We start from the raw sequence: 20,696 nt of genomic DNA, 5'->3' as shown, positions 1-20,696 counted from the left end.
CAAAAAAGTTGTTAAAAGTATTTGAGATGTTAGCTGGATTATCAGTGTAATTGCCGTCATGACCGAGGGATAAAATTTCAGCTTTGCTCTTACATTTGCCTGCACCAAACCTTGTAAACACTTTCCAGATAGCTTTGGGATTATTTTGGTTTTCTTCAAGCACTTTTTTATAGTGCGCTTGTTTTGGCTTGATTTATCATTTTATTAACTGTGTTCCTCCAAACTCTATATTCAGTTTGATTTCCTACTATTTTAGTTGGTCTCTTTGCTTTATTGCTTCTAAAATTTCTGGGGAGATCCAGCCTGGCTGGTGGTCTTTTTTATCCTGTGTGTTTTTAAAGGGGCATGCTTGTATCACGGAACCAGTTGTTTTTCCAGTGACCTTAATGCTAATGTTTGGTGTAATAGATATATTTTCTATCTTAACCCGGCATATGTGTCACACACCGTCATAGAGAATAATGTTAGATCGACAGTTTGACAAGGACATAACCAGGTATACCATTGCATTTAAGAGAGGTAACTCTTCTGGAAATAAAGAGGGGTACGAGTCACCCAGTTACGACAGATGCATTTTCAGTAATATATATATCACATTCTTTAAAAATAATAAAAATACAAAGTATAGTCGTGATATGGCTTAATATAATGTCATATGTTGGCAAGAGACTCAACTATTTTTTTTTTAAAAACATGACAAGAAACTATAAGCCTTACCTAATGCACCTATCCCAGCTAGTTGAGTTATTTGTTTCTGAATACCACGTTAAGCTCCGCCCACCTGTGGGTATTACCAAGTATACCAGGATCAGAGAAACACGTCATAATTGAGAATGGCGGAAGGTTTGATATAAACATTCTAGGCTAATACGTCGATCGTAAAAGAAAGCATTATAACATATTAGTATATATTTTATAATGAAATGCTGAAATGTAACAGTTGGGAAAAAAGTGATTTCAACAATGTTGCGATATCACTTAAATTATGGAACTACTAGCCTACTTTCATTTTCAAGTTAGAATTGTATCCACCCTTATGTATGTTATTCAGACTTGTATTTCCATATTTAGGTCTATTTCATTGTTCTTCATCACTTCTTTCTCTCTCTTTCTCCCGCGCCTCATCTCCGTTTGATGAACAATTGACCCTCAAGTGTCATCGACCTGCTAGTCAGACTTTCATCTGTTCCTTCCCACTCAGTTTTTAATATTTGGGCAGTTATGTTGGGGTGTAGGGTCAGAGTAGACTGCCTTTCGAAAAGTAGCTACTAGAAACACCGAAATGCGTTCAAAAACGGATTTACAGCGAAATGCACAATTTTGTACAAGATTTCTCTCTAAATATTGGTATGAACGCCAAGACTATGATTTGCAATTGATTTAATCTAACAAAAACAAAGTACAATTTGATTTATACAATTTGTAAGCCATTTATTTACTTTTTACCAATTTCCAGCACAGTTTATATACCAATATCTCTAGGTCAAATTTGATTTTTCTTCATTGGTCAGGTTTGATAAATTGCATATCAATCCGAATTTAACAGTTGAGATAGTATATATGCATGAGAGATTATGATAGAGAGTACCCAAAATAAGTATTAACTTGTTTTCAGTCTGTAAATCATATACTTATGTGTTCTTAAGTAAATATAGATTCATAGGAATGAAGGTAATCACATTTCATGAAAGCAAAGTCTAAATATTTTGTTATTGAAGATTTAGCTTTAAAATCCAATTGTGTGGGTCAGAAATGTATGGAACAATGAAATTCAAGAAATGCTGTAAAGTCAAAGTTGTTTTCTGACATGACATTTTTGTGTGTGGTGAAAATACAACCAAAACAAACAAAAAAGAAAAAGAAAGAAAGAAGTGAAGCAAATACTGTGTAATCAATGCCCAATGCTACCACAAGTATGTAGACAAAAAATAAAACCTTACAACTGCAGTCCCTTTAATGGACTGTTGTAAAGAAACTATAAACTGAATGGTTACAGAAAGAAAACAACTCTTTCTAAAAACATGCACTCTCATGTTTGCTGTATCGATTCCGTTGGAAAAAAATGTTTTAGTTCATTCATTTACCTACTTTAATGCTTAGGTTTGTTGTCTATAAACAGTTACTAAACACGTGTACATTTGTTCTGATGTAAACAAAATAGTGGCTGTTTCAAACAAATTGAGAAATCTGTTCAAGTGCCATTTTATAGTGAACATTCAGAAATTTTAAAAAAATCCTTGCTTAAAGAGAGTTGATTAAGCATTTTTACAAACTTGCAATTAAAATACTATAATTTAGTTACTTGGCTAAATTCGTTACAGCGTGTAGCTTCTGTTGTTCTTTTCTTTTATCTTGTATAGGCAATTTAATCGTGAAATGTTTTCAAAACAGCTCATTTGCCTTTGTGCAAAATTTAAATAGTGTATTTTAATGAGAAATGCTAAAATTAATAACACCAAAAAAATATTTGTAAACACCGGCTGATATATATATATACATATATATATATATATATATATATATATATATATATATATATATATATATATATATTAATAATTTATCCTGTACATTGAACTGTATATAATATTAATTTACATAAATAACATTATAACGTAACAAAAATGGTAATGTTGTCTCTGATTTGTTTAAAAAATGCTTTCCTAAATTGCCCTTGTCTATTATCATATACCCTGACTAAATGTAAAGTCTCACATTCTTACTCCCACTCTTGCATATATTACAATTTCCCATTTGTCTTATTTGTACAGTCAAGTACGACAGAAACATGTTAATACTAGGGATGAAACATACACCTGTACCACATATCAATACAATTCACGATATAAGCCTATGATACTACACAATATTGATACACATATGATCTTGATGCCTTTCTTTCTGTAGAAGCTCTGCTACTTGTAGGTGGTGCTCCTTTATGTATGTTGACATATTGGTTGCAGATTACATATAGATACATACTTAGCATCTATTTATATGCCATTCTGATCAATGTCAAGATAACAAAAATACTTTAAAACAGACTACCTATCAGCTGTCAGTGACTTTTATTCAACAATTTAGGCCATTTAAGGCATTCATGGCTCCATTTGATCAGATGCAGGACTAGCTTTAGTCACCAAGCCTTTTGTTTTGAACTGCTTTAAAACCATCTTATTACCAGATTTATGTCTCACTTAAACTTGGAAGAGATTACAATGTTATTGTTGAAACAGATGAAATAATAGTTTTCTCATGCAAAGAAACTCGTATCTAGAATAAGTCTGGGTGTGAGAGTGGGGATGAATACCAGCAAAATCAATGACACTGTAGTTCCAGCAAATGCAAAAACTGCTGCTGTATTTGTTTTTATTAGTGAAGAAGGAAAACCATTAACAACACCCACTCCCATTCTATAAAAAAAAATCTGCCCCCCTTGCGAACCAGCTGTTTGGGGTTTTCTATGTAGCTCAGATTTTAAACACGCATTTGTAAAACTTTCTTTAGTAACAAGCTTCAAACTATGACATAAGGCTTGTTCCAAGCCTCAATGTGCCAATCAAAGTTTGTTTAACATCCATTTTTGTTTAGCTTGACACTGTTAGTATCACTTTCAAATTAGACCAAATACAAATCAACATCGAAACTTCACATAAAAGTGGTTATTAAAAAATTAGTTAAGTACTTCATTATACATGTGGAACACATTTGAAGTGTCTCCTTTATGCTGAACATGCTGTTGGGATAAGACAATTAGTATGGAATTGGCAGGTGGGAGCAGATTACACATCATGTCACATTGTGTTACTTATACAAGTCAAGTGAGTGTTCTCAGTAGTCTTTGTTATTTTACTAATAAAAACGAGTGCCTGTGCCTGTAGCAGCTGTCTCAAATATATTCTCAATTTAAAGAATACCAAGGTAAACATCTAATAATTATTTATGACTACTAAAGATTAAAATAATCTGCATATGGTAAGTATCATTAGATCAAATCTTGTATCGATATGTGTATCAGTACAGCAAACGTATTGATGCATCGATATATCAATGAAATTATTGTTTCACCGCAAGTTAATACATTAATTTTGTTATCAATAGGAAAGGTCTAAATAATTTGTGTCAAAAGAACATAAAGTTTAAATTGCATTTTCATCATTATTAAAACACATTCAGTTCATAACACATTCAGTTCATAACACATTCAGTTCATAACACATTCAGTTCATAACACATTTGCCTTCAAGAGAATTATGGTAAAAGCAGGTGTATTAAAGTTTCTGAGCATATTTCAGTGTTTATAGTTAAACCTGTTGAAAAGTTGGATTTCACTGCCAGTGTGCAGTGGCAGCATAGGGTAGCCACTTACCATTGGGCCAACCAAACTTAATGTTACATTGAGTCATACCAGCATGAAATCGGTAGGAAAATTATTTATTTATTTAGAAATTGCGATTATTATAACCATTCTATTTGTAATCTGCTGTCAGATGAGATGAAACCACAGCATTGATGAATTTTGTACTGGTACTTGCTATTTCCATTGCTAGTCACATGACTAACACAAAACTCACAACCTACATATCCATGACATCAGAGGTCCAATAGTCATGTGATATGAATATTAAACCCCTTCTTATGTTGCATAAAAGTTCAGATACATTAAATGAAAGTCACATAAAGTTTTCGTAAAAAGAATGAAAGGACACATGATTTGTAACATATTTATTCCAGAAACAACGATCAGAAACTTGTTGCTGTTGCAGCAGCCTTGACAAAGCCAGATTCATCAAGCAGAGAGCACAGGTCAACATGGTAGCCACGTGATCTAACAAAACCATTGTTGACACGTGCTCTGTTTTTGATGAATCTGACTTTAACCATGTTGCTGTGACAGTGACATTCACTGTCTTGGACCTAATTTACTTAGAGTTGTGAAATTTGCATGTGGATAAATATTAACAAAAGAACTTGAACCATACAAAAACCAGGCCACTGTCATAAAATTTTCTTGCCTGAGTAACATATATTTTCAACTGTTTGTTACACCTGCAGTTTCTTGGACCCTTTTCACAAAAACTAATGAAAATTGATAATTCTGTGTCTTATGAAATGTGACTAAAACATTCAAAAACTAGGTCAGTTTGACCTGATTTTCACACTTGAGTGACTTGAATTTTTCAGCAGTCATTTCATCATACACTCACTATTTTGGATGGTATTTCACCTGTACTCCTGAAATCTGGTATGTAGATGCAACTTAAGGAGGGTAACTCAACCATACCTAAACTAAGTCAATGTGACCTTGTTATTCATGCTTGTATGACTTTTTAAAAATGTTTTAGGTATCTGTTGGTTAAACTGACAATATACATGTATGTGGCCCTATTTGACATTTACTCATGAAAACTGGGCATATGAATGCATATATGAAGTAACTCAAACCATACTAAAACCAGGTCATTGTGACCCAATTTTGCCTTTGGTGAGCTTTTGTTTTATCAGCTATTCATACGTAAAATCTGTAATATCTTAAACCCTTTTCACCTTCATGAATAATGTTTTTTTCATGTGTGGTGGGTGAGGGGCACATCTGAATAGATAATAAAGAGAGAATCTCATCCAATAACTTTGGCAAAATTTGGATGCTAAATTATCTTCAGTAGAATATTTCAGGTTTATATTTTTCTTTATAGCAACTATATTTTGTTGGCCAATCCAAATGTGTTCCTGTTGGAGTGGGGATTTGTATTTGCAAGTAAACACCTTGTTTCACTGGCACACAAAGTTTCTTTGGCATTGGAAGTCCCTAACAGGATCTACTTTGATAAATCTGCATGTACATTCTTCCAAAGAAAACTATTATGGAAGAAACTCTCATTTTTGACATGGATTTTAAATAAAAAATTTTTAACACAGTTTATTTCCTCTGATTACTTTAGGCCCAAGAGATGAAATAGACAGGTCAGCAGAAGGCCATATGATTGCCAATCCACTGCCTTCAATGCAAGGTGCTTCCAACATCACCCAGAATAGGAATGAGAGCCAAATGGAATCCTTAAGTTCTTCAGTTGCAGCAATGCAAGTAGCAAACACAAAGCCACTACCATCTGGATCTTCAGATATAGTACCTCAAGCATCAGGGAACTGCAAGCCATCAGATATATCTTGTCAACAAGGTACATCAACATGTTTTGGTAGCTTACCTGGTCTTAAAGCAAAATAAACTTATGGTAAGGCCTGTGTCCATATCCATACATCAGCATTTGCTTGCTACCAGTCTGTCGGCCATGACTTGAATGTGATTTTGATAAGGTGTGGAATAAATAGAGGATATTTGTTTGAAACGAGTGAATAACAGATATATTTCATCGAGTGGATTAAAATACAAGTTTTTCACCCACGAGATGAAATGTATCTGTTATTCACTCGTTTCAAGCAAATATTCTTTTTATTTTATGCTCACATAGGTTGGCTACCTAAAGTTTGCGACACAGTAAATTAGCAGATTTTTTACGGTAATGTCAGCTGTTTACCGTACATGTTCTGATGTGCTATGTGTTCCACACTAGTTCCACATCAGATTGATACAAATTAACTGATATTTCCAGAATAACAAACTTCAGGTTTCAATGATAACAGACAGGGATTATTATTATAGAAAACAACCATAATTAATTCATCAATGTATAATTAATTTTGCACGGACAGAAAATCAAAGGGAGGTAAGTATGTTCTGACCCAAAATAGTAGTTCCTGTAGCGACAAAATATTGTTATTTTTTCACTACAGTGAAATATCAATATTATTTTAATTAGAAAATTAAGTAATTCATTGCTTAACATAAAATAAATAGGTTTTATTATCAATAGCTCAGACGAGTTCAAATATGGGTGAGGTATATGCATATTAATGAGGTGATCTTGAAGCTGATTGGCTGAGCTTTTTGCCTCTTTCCGGGTTGTATTTCTGATTTGATTTGATTATTATAATATCATTATAATAAGACTACATATTTCAATTGGCATCCAGGCTAATCAGATGGTAGAAACTGAACCTTGAATTTGTGCAAGTTAAACCAGACATTTTAGAGACATACATGAATTTGCTGTTTGTAATATATATTCATTTAAAATAACATGTTTTGACCCCTCCATAGGTCTTGTCAGTTTGTAGCAAAAAAACATTAGTTTATTCATAAGATTTGCTACAGACATCTGCTCAAGTCTTTTTAAATACCTTTGGTAACAAAATGTATTTATACCTTGTTACTGTTACAATTCTTAATGTTCCCACATTTGCACTATGGTAAATCCATGCACTTAAAGTTTATCAGTGCAGCAAAATCATTTCCTTTGTTTTATTGATAAGTGGTTAGGGTGTCTGCCTTGGATGCATGAGGTTGCAAGTTTGAACCCTGGCCAAGTCATACAAAAGACTACTAGCAGCTGCTTTGCCTGGTGCTCTGAGCATTACAGACCTGCCAACCCTTACGATTTTGCCATAAGTCTTACAAAAATTACCCATGAAATACAGACTTATGGATAACGAGCAAAAACTATGGAAAAGTGATCATTGCAAAAAAGTCCAGATAATTTTTTCATCCATGTTGGATCCAGGTTTCATATTAGAATTAGTGAAATTAGTCCACAGACTAACTTTACAGCACCACCCCAGATGCTTTAAACTGCATCTATTTGTTCATGCGAAGTATCTGCATGATCACACTGTTGATTATAGAACTTTTTTGAAAAAAATGTCATCCAGAAAGCAGTACATGTTTTAAAGGAAAGGGAAAATAAGTTTTAAAAAATCAGCACATAAGAAATTTCCAAGAATTACGTCAAGTTGAGAGATAGAAACAAGCCATTGAGTTGCATAGGGTTTGAAACTAAAGTTTGTGCTACTGTACTAGTGGTAAATAAAGTCTGTACGTACTTGACAAACATTTTAGTTGAGCATAATGTTTATTGTCACTGCATCAAACTTTTATAGGGATAACAGGCCAAATTTTAAATTTCACCTTAGGTTAATAAATATAATACTTTTGAAAAGGTCAGAGCATCAGAAATAACAAATTAGCAAATAAAGTATACTCCTTTTCATGAGTTTCGCTCATAGCAAGTGCAAACAACTTATTTTATTGCCTGCAAAAAAAGAATTCTCCAAAAAGTCAGCATTTTATGTACAGTGTATATATTGAAAACAAATCCAGTAATGTAATGATTTTTGGGGTTAATTAATGAAACAGTCACTAGATAATATAACCAGACTGTTATTGAGGCATAATTTACAAATGTATGTGGTCTTTAAAAGGAAATTTTGGGGAAATGTGCCTCAGCCAGTCCAGAATATGCAGCTATAATTACTCAGAATTTACAATTATGTGTGTATGTCCAATCCAAAAGCAAAATTATGTGTAAAAGCTTGTTTCTATTCATGTTTTATTCATGTGAAAGTGAAAAACAAAAGGAATTGATAACATCTGCTTCCTTACCTTTCTAAACAAATCTATAAGGACAATGTAACAAGACAATCCAGATATATATTCCTTTTAAATGCCTACCTGTATAATAATTTGTTTAGACTAATTAATCAAAAATATTGCTTTTATAACTGTAAGTTTACATAAAATATTTATTTTTCTCTAATATTTCCTGTGAACAGTTAAATACAGTAATGTATATACTTTTTATTTTTATATATTTATTTTGCAGTTGTTTTATTGCATAGTTGGATTGTGCTGGTATTTGTTGTCATGACAATATTAACTTATTATATAAACAGTGTAAAATACAATAAAATCAGACAAATGAAGATGTTTATGCAGGGGGTATGGATGCTACAATAGCCTGAGCTGCGAGTAACCTTAAAAACTTTAAACATTTCTTTCAAGTTATTACATAGTGTGGTCTTATTTTTCAAACAGAAAACAATCACAGCTCATCTGTAAAGATACGAGCATAAATTTGTATTAATCTTTACTAGTACATTAATTTCATATGCAAAGTATCGAGCAGGTTTTATAATATTTTGTAGCAGTAATAATAAAAACAAACTGCTGGTTACTGGTAGCAGTAACAATGATATAATAATAATAATAATAATAATAATGACTTGATTATATAGAGGATAACATAATTAGCTAAAAACTAATCTACATTAAGGCCCTCATACTAAGGAATTTATTTATTTTATCTGCATCTCTGAACCCACTGGATATATTGGGTTTGGAAGAAGGAAATGGAGTGGGCATTTCTAATCTCAACTGGAATACTATTCCAGAGCAAAGTTCCAGAGTATTGGAAACCTTTTTAAAATAGTGATTGTAAATATTCAGGAGCATTGTTGATGGATATCCTGTACATTAATTTGGCTTTTCTCAAAATGATTTGGTCTTTAATAGGTAATATTTTTAACCTACCAGCTAAATTTTCCTTGCTTTCTTTCTGGATTGATATTAGCCCAAATGCTATTTTTTGAAGATGTGCCAGCTTTGCTATGTTTTTATTATTTGAATTACCCCATACTGTATTACAGTAGTCTAAATACAGTTGTATGTAACTGTTATAAAATAGTTTTCTGTGCCTTTCAGGGAGAAAATGTCTTATCCTACTGAATAGTCATGAATTTGAATTTACCTTTTTACTGATATGTTTGATATGTTCAGTCCATAAAAGATTATTATCGACAAAAACACCAAGTAGTCTAAAGACCATTTGCAAATTTTTATCCTTCCATGTCAGACATAGTTCATCACTATCAAGATTTGTATTTTTTTGCCATGTTGAGATAAGTAAAATTTTAGTTTTACCAGTATTTATCACCATGCCATTACATGTGCACCTATTCAGTTTGTTTAGGACATTCTGTAAAGAAATTATATAAATTGAGTTCTAATAACCTATTTAACAGCTGTAAAAATTATATTAGTACATATATTTTATATATTTATCTTTCTAATTCTATTTTTATTTTATTAATATTTTTTCATTTTTCCTTTATTTTCTTCTTCTTTTCTTTCTCTTTTCTATTTATTTATTTTCTATACCTCTAATAAGTGTGTATTATACATAATACAAATGTTACTAAAACTGTTTATCTCTATTTATTAATAAATTTTGATATAGTTATCAGTAGAGATATATGTATCTTTAAGATCCAGTTTTTTATATATTTTTATGTATTAAGATATCATTAACCTTTGCTGTATATGCACATCTCCCTGTAAATTTTCGTTAAAGTATTAGATAATTACGTTAAAAATGTAAGCTATAATGTCATCTTGTTTATGTCATATTGTTTATTTCATTCATCACTTAGAAACAACATATTTAATGATGTAAGCAATGATATTGAAATCAGTTTGAATTCAGTCTGATGAAGCATTAAAGCGAAACCAGTCACACATTCTACGTGATGTTGTTGTTTATTTTATATATATATATATATATATATATATATATTATATATGTATGTGCATGTGTAATCATTATTTCGTTATTTTGTACATGTGCTGTTTACCATTTGTGAGACTGTCATTTTTAGTGTGCAACTGTTTTCTCATTACAGCGAGTTGGCAGTTTCTTGACAAATATCAGAATATTAAAACTGTACAAACATTACATACTGCTCCAGTATTTTATATAACTGATGGAAGGAACAGCAACATTGGCAATGCTGGTGAGAGCCACAATGTCATGAATTCTTTGAAAGCCGACTCACAGAAGGAGGTATGTATGAAATGAGCATGTACTTACTTTTTCGGTGATACTATAGATTTTGAAAAATATTGAGACAAAGTATTAAAGAGCCTTGAAATGGGTTATATTCTTTAAGAACATTTGGATATATTATAGGTTTCATTTTTCTCTGTCTTGCACAGGGTATCAACATTTACACTGAGAGGAGATTATGATTTTATACAAGACAATACTGAATGTTATGAAGTTACATGCTGTAAGAATTAAAACAAAATGAGTATTCCAAGAAATCGCTTCAGCTATCAAAATTATATTTACTTCTATTGCTACTAAATTAGAAGTGTGTTGTCTTAGCTCATGCAGCAGTCCTACAGCATATTTTCATGGTTTAAAAAATAAATGGAAGATATCTCTTAGCCACTGTCATTCAGATACCGTAAATTTACTTTAAATCAAGTATGTAGAACAATTTATATTATGATCTTGAAAATGTTGCACAAACAGATTCAAGATATAGTATTGGAAAGTAGAATGTTAATATTAGTCAAAGAGAGATGGTTTTCTATTTGCATGGCTATGGATAAAACTTAATATTTAAATGTTGATTGTTAGCATTTTGGTAATATGTCTTTTATTGATGCTCAGTAGTTTACTTTGGTGAAGAATTATGTAGTTATTTTCCAGAAATTTTATTATTATTACAATTGAGTAATGGAATGCTTGTCATATGTACATGGCATAAGAATATCCAGACTTAATTATATTACATTTCTTTGTCATAGACAGTGAAGAGTAATTACATTTTAATAATTTATGAAATTTGATATAAATATTAGGAAATCAGTGGTTATTGCAATGAAGCAGATGTAAAATGGTGATTTTCAACCACCATTTTTTCATGTCTAGATTAATGCAAGGCACAGACAATTTTTGGTGACTACAATTAATGCTGGTTTGAGCCAGAGAAGACCTTGGCAAATAGCTTGCAAAATGAGAGAACCCTTCGTGATTAATAACATTTTGTCAATGTGGTGACTAGCATGCACATGGTTGGGATGCAGGCACCCAAAACTATGCCACTACTAGTGATGTTTGCAGGGTCAGTTTAGATTTTAATTTTAGGGAGAATTGGCATCCTTTTGACAGAATTAGGAGAGGTGAGAGCTAAACAGGGAGAGGTAAGTGCAATGCAAGAAAGAATATATATATATATATATAGAGAGAGAGAGAGAGAGAGGGAGAATAAAGATTGTTTATTACATTCTTTGATACAACATTTTACTCTTTTAGAATATCGTAGTTTAAATTCCCCAGTAACAAAGATGTATATCCAAAGCTTTGTTATAACCTTCCTTTGTAAAAAAGTTTAATTGGCTGTAGCATTTGATTTGTGTGCCTGAGAAATTTAGCTAGGTGATAACGTTTTCATCACTTTATTTGTTGAAGTCAGACAAATAATGGCAGTCATGCTAAAACTATTTGATAGCTTGATGCTTGGATCCCTCTGATTTCAGCTCGAGCCCCTCACCATTTTAGTTTTAAGTTGTTGAAAGACTAGGAAATTATTAATATTTATCCCCTTGTATGTCATTTACCTTATGAAGATCGTCTACTTACCTTACTTCAATTGAAAACTATAAATGTTGGGTACAAATCAATGAATGTGTCCTACGAATAGGGAACAGATTGATTGGGTTACCTGTAATTAGTTTTCACTTAGCATTAACATGCACATTATATTACCAGCATTCTAAAATACAAGTCCCTTCTTACACATTTTAAACAATATTTGCTGTTTATATATTGTTATGACTCTGTGGACAAGAAAGAAGTAAAATCAGGTATTAACAAATAAACAAATTTACTAAATTCTAAATCAAATGAAAATATAAGAGAAACTTACAATATTGTGAATTAATCCTAAAAATGTTCAACACAGGTCCAGAAGAATCTAAACCCAAATGAATTACATTAAATACATCTGCAGACTGTTGTTAGCACAAGAACTGTATAAAATATAAATAAATTAACCGTCCATGCCTACCTTCTTATACACACCATACAGCCCTAAATCAAATTTTTTTCCACTTGTCACAATACCCCACATTGCAAAAGAACTCACCCAGCCAACCCATCCAGTGGGAATTTTATCCAAGTTTATTATAAATATTAACATTAAAGATGAGAAACACCTATTTATTGATCTACAGACACTTGCCAAAAGTAAGGCACAATATAGATATACATTACACCTCCCCTCATAAAGAAAAAGAAAAATGTATGCAATAAAACTTTCTTTTTTACATACTAATCAGTCTACATATGAGAATGTAATTAAAAACATGACACAGGAAGATGTCTTAATAATTACAAAAAAATGTATAAAAATAAAGCAATATAGAAATTGTATATGAGTATTTCGTGTAGATTTTGTGTGCTATATAATAACCAAAATCAGATTCTTACACGCTTTGGTTAGCCTGCATGTACTCATAATGCATTTAAGTTGTGGATGGAACAAAATTTGCTCAGTAACAATTTTCAGGTAAAAATATTTTTGCATTTTTTTTATTCTGAAACTTTAAAATATAGTCAACACACATGATTGATCAAACTCATTAATATGATTTCAAGTAGTGTGTTGACAATTCACTTTATTCAATAACTGAATTGCATTTCAAGCTGTGTATTGACAATTCACTTTATTCAATAACTGAGTTGCATTTTCTTTGAGGCATCAATACCATTTTTGCTGCTGGTTAATTCCATGAAAGTTAAAAGTGCTTTCTTATTAATATCAAAATGATCAGCCAAATTTATAAACCTCTACAAAGAAAAACAGTACTAAATTCTAAAATTCTCATCATTTTTTGATTTCATGAAATTGTTTTCATTAAAGGTATGTAACTCTGCTATGTGGATGGGTTTGTTAAATGTTAAATATGTTATTTCTAAATAGAAACAAAAGTGAATAGTGATAACTGTTATATGTTTGGCATCTTGGTGTAGTGATACCTTAAATATTGAGATTACAAATGTTTATTTTATACTATGATTTAAGGTATAAATTTTATATGTGTAAACTATCATGTTAATTTGCATATTGTAACACAGAAATACTGTTATGTATTGTAAACAAATATATTTAAATGTACATGCTTTCTATAATAAATTGTTTCAGAAAATTAAACGTTGAGTAAAAACTATTTTTGTTTGGCTTTGTGTCTAGTTTTGTGGGATTGCAAAGAGAAAGGAAATGATGAGGAGGCTCATTATTCCATGACCTACCTGTGTATTGTATATTCAAAGATTAAATAACTTTATTTTTTTGTTGTATCACTGCAATGAAAACCAATCTTACTGAGTGAATAACATTCACTTACATTCCATTGTTCTAAACAGATTCATGTTTGTTCATTCACTATAAGCTTTGACAAGTTTGCAGAATTTTTTTTTGTCCCCTGCAAGCATGGACATCATTGAAACTTGCACAGGCAGAAGGATATATGAAGAAGCTTGCTGTGAGCTAGTTTTTCTTTCTGAAGTATAATTTGAAGATACATTCAAGCTTGCACAAAAATCTCTTTTAGCTTAAAAACATCAAAATGATCATTACTAGCATATCACAAAAAATTGAAACAAATTTTTTGTAAGAATTAGTTTGATTTTAGTATGGATTGATCAGTTGACAGCAAGAAATAGTATTTAAAAGGTACATGCAGTAAGGTGGTATCCTCAAATATCCCTTTTTTGTGTCATATCTCTAATGTTATTGCATGCATATTGTCCCTCCCCTTTGTTGTCATTAAATGTGATCGATAGAAACTAATTGCATCTACAGCATTTATAACTGCCTATGGTTAATAACCTAATGAAATTCATTCAGCTTTTACTTCCACAAGCCTTAGACATTGAGCACAAGTAAATATTTATTAACATAGATTTCAATCATAATTGTTCCTATTTAATTCTAAAAGGGACCTTTCACTATAAAAATTGCTATAAACGTTTTCTACCATATTTGTCATTCAAAATTAAACTTTTACGTACAATTCAAGTTATCTTGACATTTGATGCTAGCATCCTTTTAACAATGGATGTTTTTCTTTCTGTATATCTCTTAACTGTATGACTCAGTGAAGAAATAAGATGTTCATACAAAATATATGGACTACTTTTTTTTTAAACTCAATAAACTGACGTTACCTTTTCAACCAGCTGTGTGTTTGTGCTGCACATTTAGGTCGCAGTTGTATATAATAATAAAGATAAAGATGGATGTAATGATAACATTTATGTGGATAATAATAAGATAAAGATGAATGTATTGATAATATTTATCCATAATTACTCACAAAAGTTTGCAAAATTTTCATTTGTACTCAGTTTACATTGTCTGTAATGTTCACTGATATATGAATGACAAATTCTGTGAAGATCTTACAGGAAAGCTTTCATTTTAATTTTGATGTGTCTTTATGTATATTTCCTCATCAGATGCAATTTGATCATGTCATATATCACCCAGTGAAGTACCATCATACAGTAAGGAGATTAAAGTATCCAAACTAGATGGCCTGCCAATATTATAATTCTTCTGATGACACTAACTGTATAACATAGACAATGGGATGGAGTGGAATTTTGTAATTTGACTTTTTGTTCCAGTTTTAATTTTAGTCCAGTTGCTGCTTTCCATTTTTTACTGAAAACATGCACTAATGAAAAATCCAACATTTTAAATATGGGACTGTTACCACATGAACATCCATCCATCCATCCACACACACACATATACATACATACATACATACATACATACATACATACATACGTTGGTCATTTCATGACATGCTTTACATACATGAAATCTGTGTTCAGATTTAATTCTTTATTCTCTCTCTCTCTCTCTCTCTCTCTGATGGGATAAATTCTGTATAGTAAACTATGATTTGGGTGTTGCCAGCTACATCATGTGCCAAAATCGTTATGATCAGTGATTGTCAGAATTAACTAGTATGCCCTCTGCCATGTTATGTATTTTAGCATAAATTCTATTATCATGACAATCTGCACACACACACACACACACACGCACACACACACAAAACATCATACACATATCAGTAGGGTACAAGACCAATGGTCTGGTTATATAAAGATGATTTGTGTGCCAATTTGCTGCATGGGGGTATCTCAGTGAGGTGGTGTTGTCCTTTTAGGAGGTGAGGAGGAGCATTCTTTCTTGTCAAGTATATACACATCAATTTTTGCACATTAATTTTCAGGATGGTGGCATGTTGCCTTCAGGTAATGAATTTTATTATGCTTTTAAAATTTAAGACTAGAAAGTTGTTGTCTCACTCTTTATGCAGTGTAGTGTATTTTATCTTTTGACTCACCTAGCTATAATTTATTTCCACTAGAATAACACTAAAATGCCAGTGTACAGTGACATTGCAGCCATAGTCCATGTTGATATACAAGATGCTTTCACATTAATTTATGCAATATTAAAAGTCTATGTATTCCTGTCACTGTTTTAAAACATAGTAATGTTCTCATAGAAGTAAAGCATTTCTTAGTTGTAAGCAGTTTCAGAGAAGTAGATAAAGCAAGTAATTTGATGTTTAATGAGAGTAAAGTGTTACCAATTGAATGTTTATATTATAACATCTCACTCTGTTGCTAAAAGATTAAAATGATGAGCCCTCTATCTGTTTATTTACACACACCTGTGCATTTCAAATTCACCCGTAGTACAAATTTAATGTTATCAAATGAAGCTGTGTATATAGGAGTTTTAGAGTAAACAAGATCAATAGATCCACAGACATAGACGAACAAAAGTAAATCCTATATGCCACAAACTTAATGGCATGACTTTTTTTTTTATGAAACAGATATATTTTTTAACAGATCGTAATTCCAAAAACTGAAGAGAATTATAAATGGGTAAATTAAACATACTTTAAAAGAACCAAGTATTTCTCACTAGGCTTAAATTGAAGTACCAGTAAAAACATAAAAAATCTGCAGGTTAAACTTCATGGTGTTGAGATTATTCTCATGATTGCATTAAACTATTAAACTCAAGTACTGCCTAATATTTAAGTTTGGTTGGTCATTTGCAGACAGTTTCTTGTTTTCTTTACATACAGCAGTTGTAGAAATTTTTTAAAATATTTATTTTATTTGTAAAGTTTGACATAAATTGCCGTACTCATTTTAGCAATATTGAAATGAGTTCCTACTTGGCTGATATGGAGGCTAAACTAAACAATATGAACTAATACATGTCACATTAAAAGTTCTTGAAAGTTTGACAACATTAAATGACATATATTTTAAGGAAATGGGAAATAATGTCCTCACTTAGCTGTCATGTCGACCAGGATACACACATTTGTTTGTAGATTATGACATAATAAATATATCCTCCAATACTGTGATAAAAATGGTACCAGAGGGAGATGTGAAAAGATATCATTTCTACCTGGTTGCTGTGGAGTTTTAATGTTTTCTATTGAAGCTGTCAAAAAATCCAACTTGTCCAAAATTACTCCTGAATGTCAAATAGTTATTTCTTTAAATCTTGTATTATTGATAAGGTTGTTATGGGACATTTCATGCAGGACATGCAGGACATATGATACATGTAGGATAATTTGTGTGTCATGTAACACTGTCAATGAAGCTCCAGCTGCAGGAACACTTCTCATATTCTGCACATTCTAAGTCTTTTTAAAAAATATATTTATGTGAGCAATTCTTTGATACCAAAATTGATGTGTTGTTGAAATTAATGGAAAGTTATTTAGGAAATAAATCTTCTAAAAAAGCACCATATGACAAACAGTATAATATTCCCAAACAAAATAAGTAATTATTCAAAAAAGTTTCCAATACTCTGGAACTCTGCTCTGGAATAGTATTCCAGTTGAGATTAGAAATGCCCACTGTTTCCTTCTTCCAAACCCAATATATCCAGTGGCTTCAGAGAAGCAGCTAAAATAAATAAATTCCTTTGTATGAGGGCCTCAGGGTAGATTAGTTCTCAGCTAATTGTTTTATGCTCTTTAAATAAAGTCATTATTATTATTATTAGTATTATTATTATTATTATTATCTGCATGATCTTCCCTTGCATGCATTTTTTATTAACTCTATTTGCTGTTGCTGCATTCACAAAAAATTGATGAAAATTCCATGACAGAGGTGGCTAAGTTGCACAAAACATGCACTATTTCACATTATCGTCACATGGGTTAATAGCAAAAGCATGTTGAAAAACCATCTCAAAGTTTGCAGCCTATTGTCAGGGCTTTAAGTTATGAGCACCATGCAGCACATTGTATGCTTTTATGCTTATTTCCCTACCAATGACCTTGACCTCAGAGTTACAAACCTGCAAGCTGTATCATAAAGCGTGGAACTGGATAAAATGTCATCGAAATATAAGAAATTGTTAAACAATGATAGCCAAGACAAGATTCTAATCCACATGGAATTTGCCCATTTGTGCCAAGCATTTTGACCTGCAGATCCAGGTTAGTAGTAAAAATAAATTAAATTTTTCATACAGTGTACTGTATTTATTTAATATATTAGCCACGATGTTGTAGCCTCATATATTATATTAGTAATGCATAGATTATTACACTTTTTCTGCTCAGATTATGATTTTTGCCACGATTGTATCAAAAATTAAGCTTATACATCTCTCAGGGTTGGCATAATGCAAGTTATCTGGAATATCTTGTCACTCTTCCAAGTTGGAAGGTAATACTGACATGGGATTTTTTTACCAAATCACATCTAAAAATGTTTAGGTGATTCTAAATGAAAATGGTTTTGATCTGACTACCAATATGGCCACGTTGCTAGCCATCTTGAAAATCTGAAAATCTTGTTATTGCTACACCACCTGAACAGAAGGCGATATCAACATAGGATTTTTGCCAGAAGACTTCATATGGTATCTGTTAGTCCTAAGCAAACATGATGCTGATCTGACATAAATTATGGCCAACATTGTGACCATCTTGAGAAACTTTGTATCACAAATTTTGAATGGTCAAATGAACATGTGGTTTTCACAAAAAGTTGGTCCTGAATGATAATTTTGCTAATTCATTAATTCAGTATCAAATATGACTGTAATAAAGTCCATCTTGAAAACTCATTTATCATTCCTGAGTTGATAGCCATATTGACATGAGGTTTGTGCCAAAAGGACTGCTATCAGTGTGTAGTTTTCCTTAAATGAAAATGATGATGCATATATATCGAATATGGCCACCATTTAAAAAAAAAAGATAGTTTTAGTACTCGGCAGTTAAAAAGAAGAAATGGATTTATCTCGAAATCCTGAAAATTTTGTAGGCCAGTAGAGTGTCAGTTTCATCAAGAAATTCTTTTTCCAGATTGGTTTATGAGATTTCAAATTAACCATACTCAAGTTCCTACAGTAGTTTATTTCTGCTTGGTTGATTGAACATTTTGGCAAGAATCTGCCAAACATTAGGTCCTTGCAAATGATCTTAGTGTAACTACATGTATTGCACCTAGCGACCCAAAGTACTTTACAAAGGAATCTAAAGTACAAATAATCTGGAAGTCACGGAATATTAGTAAATTGCATGACTGACACTCAACAACGTATACAAATAATCTGGAAGTCACGGAATTTTAGTCAATTGCATGACTGGCACTCAACAGTGTATACAAATAATCGGCTCTGCCTGTTCATGAGCATTATGTCATGATATAACAATTACATGACTGCAACAAGCTTATTATTTTAGCAAATTTAGTGAGGAAACAAAATTTTCACAAATATCTCTGCAAAACAGAATATGATCTTTAATGAACCAGTAGGTTATCACTTTAGTTTTATGTCCCCATTATGGTACAGTTTCCAAAATAAACAACTTGCATTATGACTTACATTGTCCCCAGATTTAAAAAACAAAAATATATTGCATATATTTTAATTTAGTATACTTTACACATTTTGTGTCTCCGAAATATTGTCCTCAGAACAAGAATCATTGAAACAAGATAATGCAGCTTTTAGATCATGACAGTCACTACAGTAGAACCTGTCTTGAAAGACCACCTCTTCTGCCAAAAAATATTGGTCTTTCAAGACAGGTGGTCTCTCATTGCAGGTAATAACACTATATAATCAATAAATCCGTGCATGGAGATCCTGGTCTCTCAAAACAGGTCGTCTCTCATAGCAGAGGTCTCTCAAGACAGGTTTTACTGTATAGTTGTCAACACTTGACACAGTACAGCTATCAAAACATGATTGTTATCAAAACATGACAGTACAGCAAACATGACAATATAGGCATCAAACCATGACAGTTCAGCTATTAAAACATGGTAGTCCAGTCACCAAAACATGACAGTACAGCCATCAAAACATGACAATATAGGCATCAAACCATGACAGTTCAGCTATTAAAACATGGTAGTCCAGTCACCAAAACATGGTAGTCCAGTCACCAAAACATGACAGTTCAGCTATCAAAACATGACAGTATAGCCATCAACACTTGACAGTACAGCCATCAAAACAGTATAGTCTTCAAAACATGACAGTATAGGTAATAAACTGGATAGTACAGCCATCTGCTGTTAAAAACATATCTATAAATATTTTATCCCAGTTCAGTTTATACTTTGTTTATTCTGTTCAATATTTCATACAGATATTGACCCAGATCTACTGGTACAACACTTTGTTATGTTCAATATTTCATACAGATATTGACCCAGATCTACTGGTACAACACTTTGTTATGTTGCTGTAAGAAGGCTATTCTCATCAGTTTTTCTTTTTCAAGATCTGATATTCTAGTTGATTTTAAACCTGTAGTAATGTAGAATCTTTTCACCAACACCGTGAAAATTGATGTGATTGTGTCTCAAGGAACATGGCTGAACCATTCCAAAACTAGGTCAACTTTACCTCATATTCAC

The 20,696-nt window shown here is 31.8% G+C and overlaps 1 protein-coding gene across 3 annotated transcripts in view; it reads left to right on the top strand.

Moving 5' to 3' along the window:
* The first annotated feature begins 789 nt into the window (after positions 1-789).
* LOC149783206 (uncharacterized) overlaps positions 790-20,696 on the top strand; it is an 87,971-nt gene continuing 68,064 nt past the window's right edge. The window contains exons 1-4 of one of the 3 annotated variants that reach the window (XM_089931443.1): positions 790-843; positions 5,943-6,179; positions 10,573-10,733; positions 15,992-16,013. In XM_089931443.1, the coding sequence (XP_089787569.1) occupies positions 834-843; positions 5,943-6,179; positions 10,573-10,733; positions 15,992-16,013 (430 nt within the window). In that variant the 5' untranslated portion in view covers positions 790-833. Of the gene's footprint in view, positions 844-875; positions 1,016-5,942; positions 6,180-10,572; positions 10,734-15,991; positions 16,014-20,696 lie in introns of those variants that run through there. The other 2 variants (XR_016413579.1, XM_089931442.1) reach the window with 2 other exon arrangements.

Source organism: Sinohyriopsis cumingii, chromosome 14, assembly GCF_028554795.1.
Source record: "Sinohyriopsis cumingii isolate HCF-2022 chromosome 14, ASM2855479v2, whole genome shotgun sequence".
Taxonomy (NCBI): domain Eukaryota; kingdom Metazoa; phylum Mollusca; class Bivalvia; order Unionida; family Unionidae; genus Sinohyriopsis; species Sinohyriopsis cumingii.
This window is presented reverse-complemented; position numbering and strand designations above follow the sequence as displayed.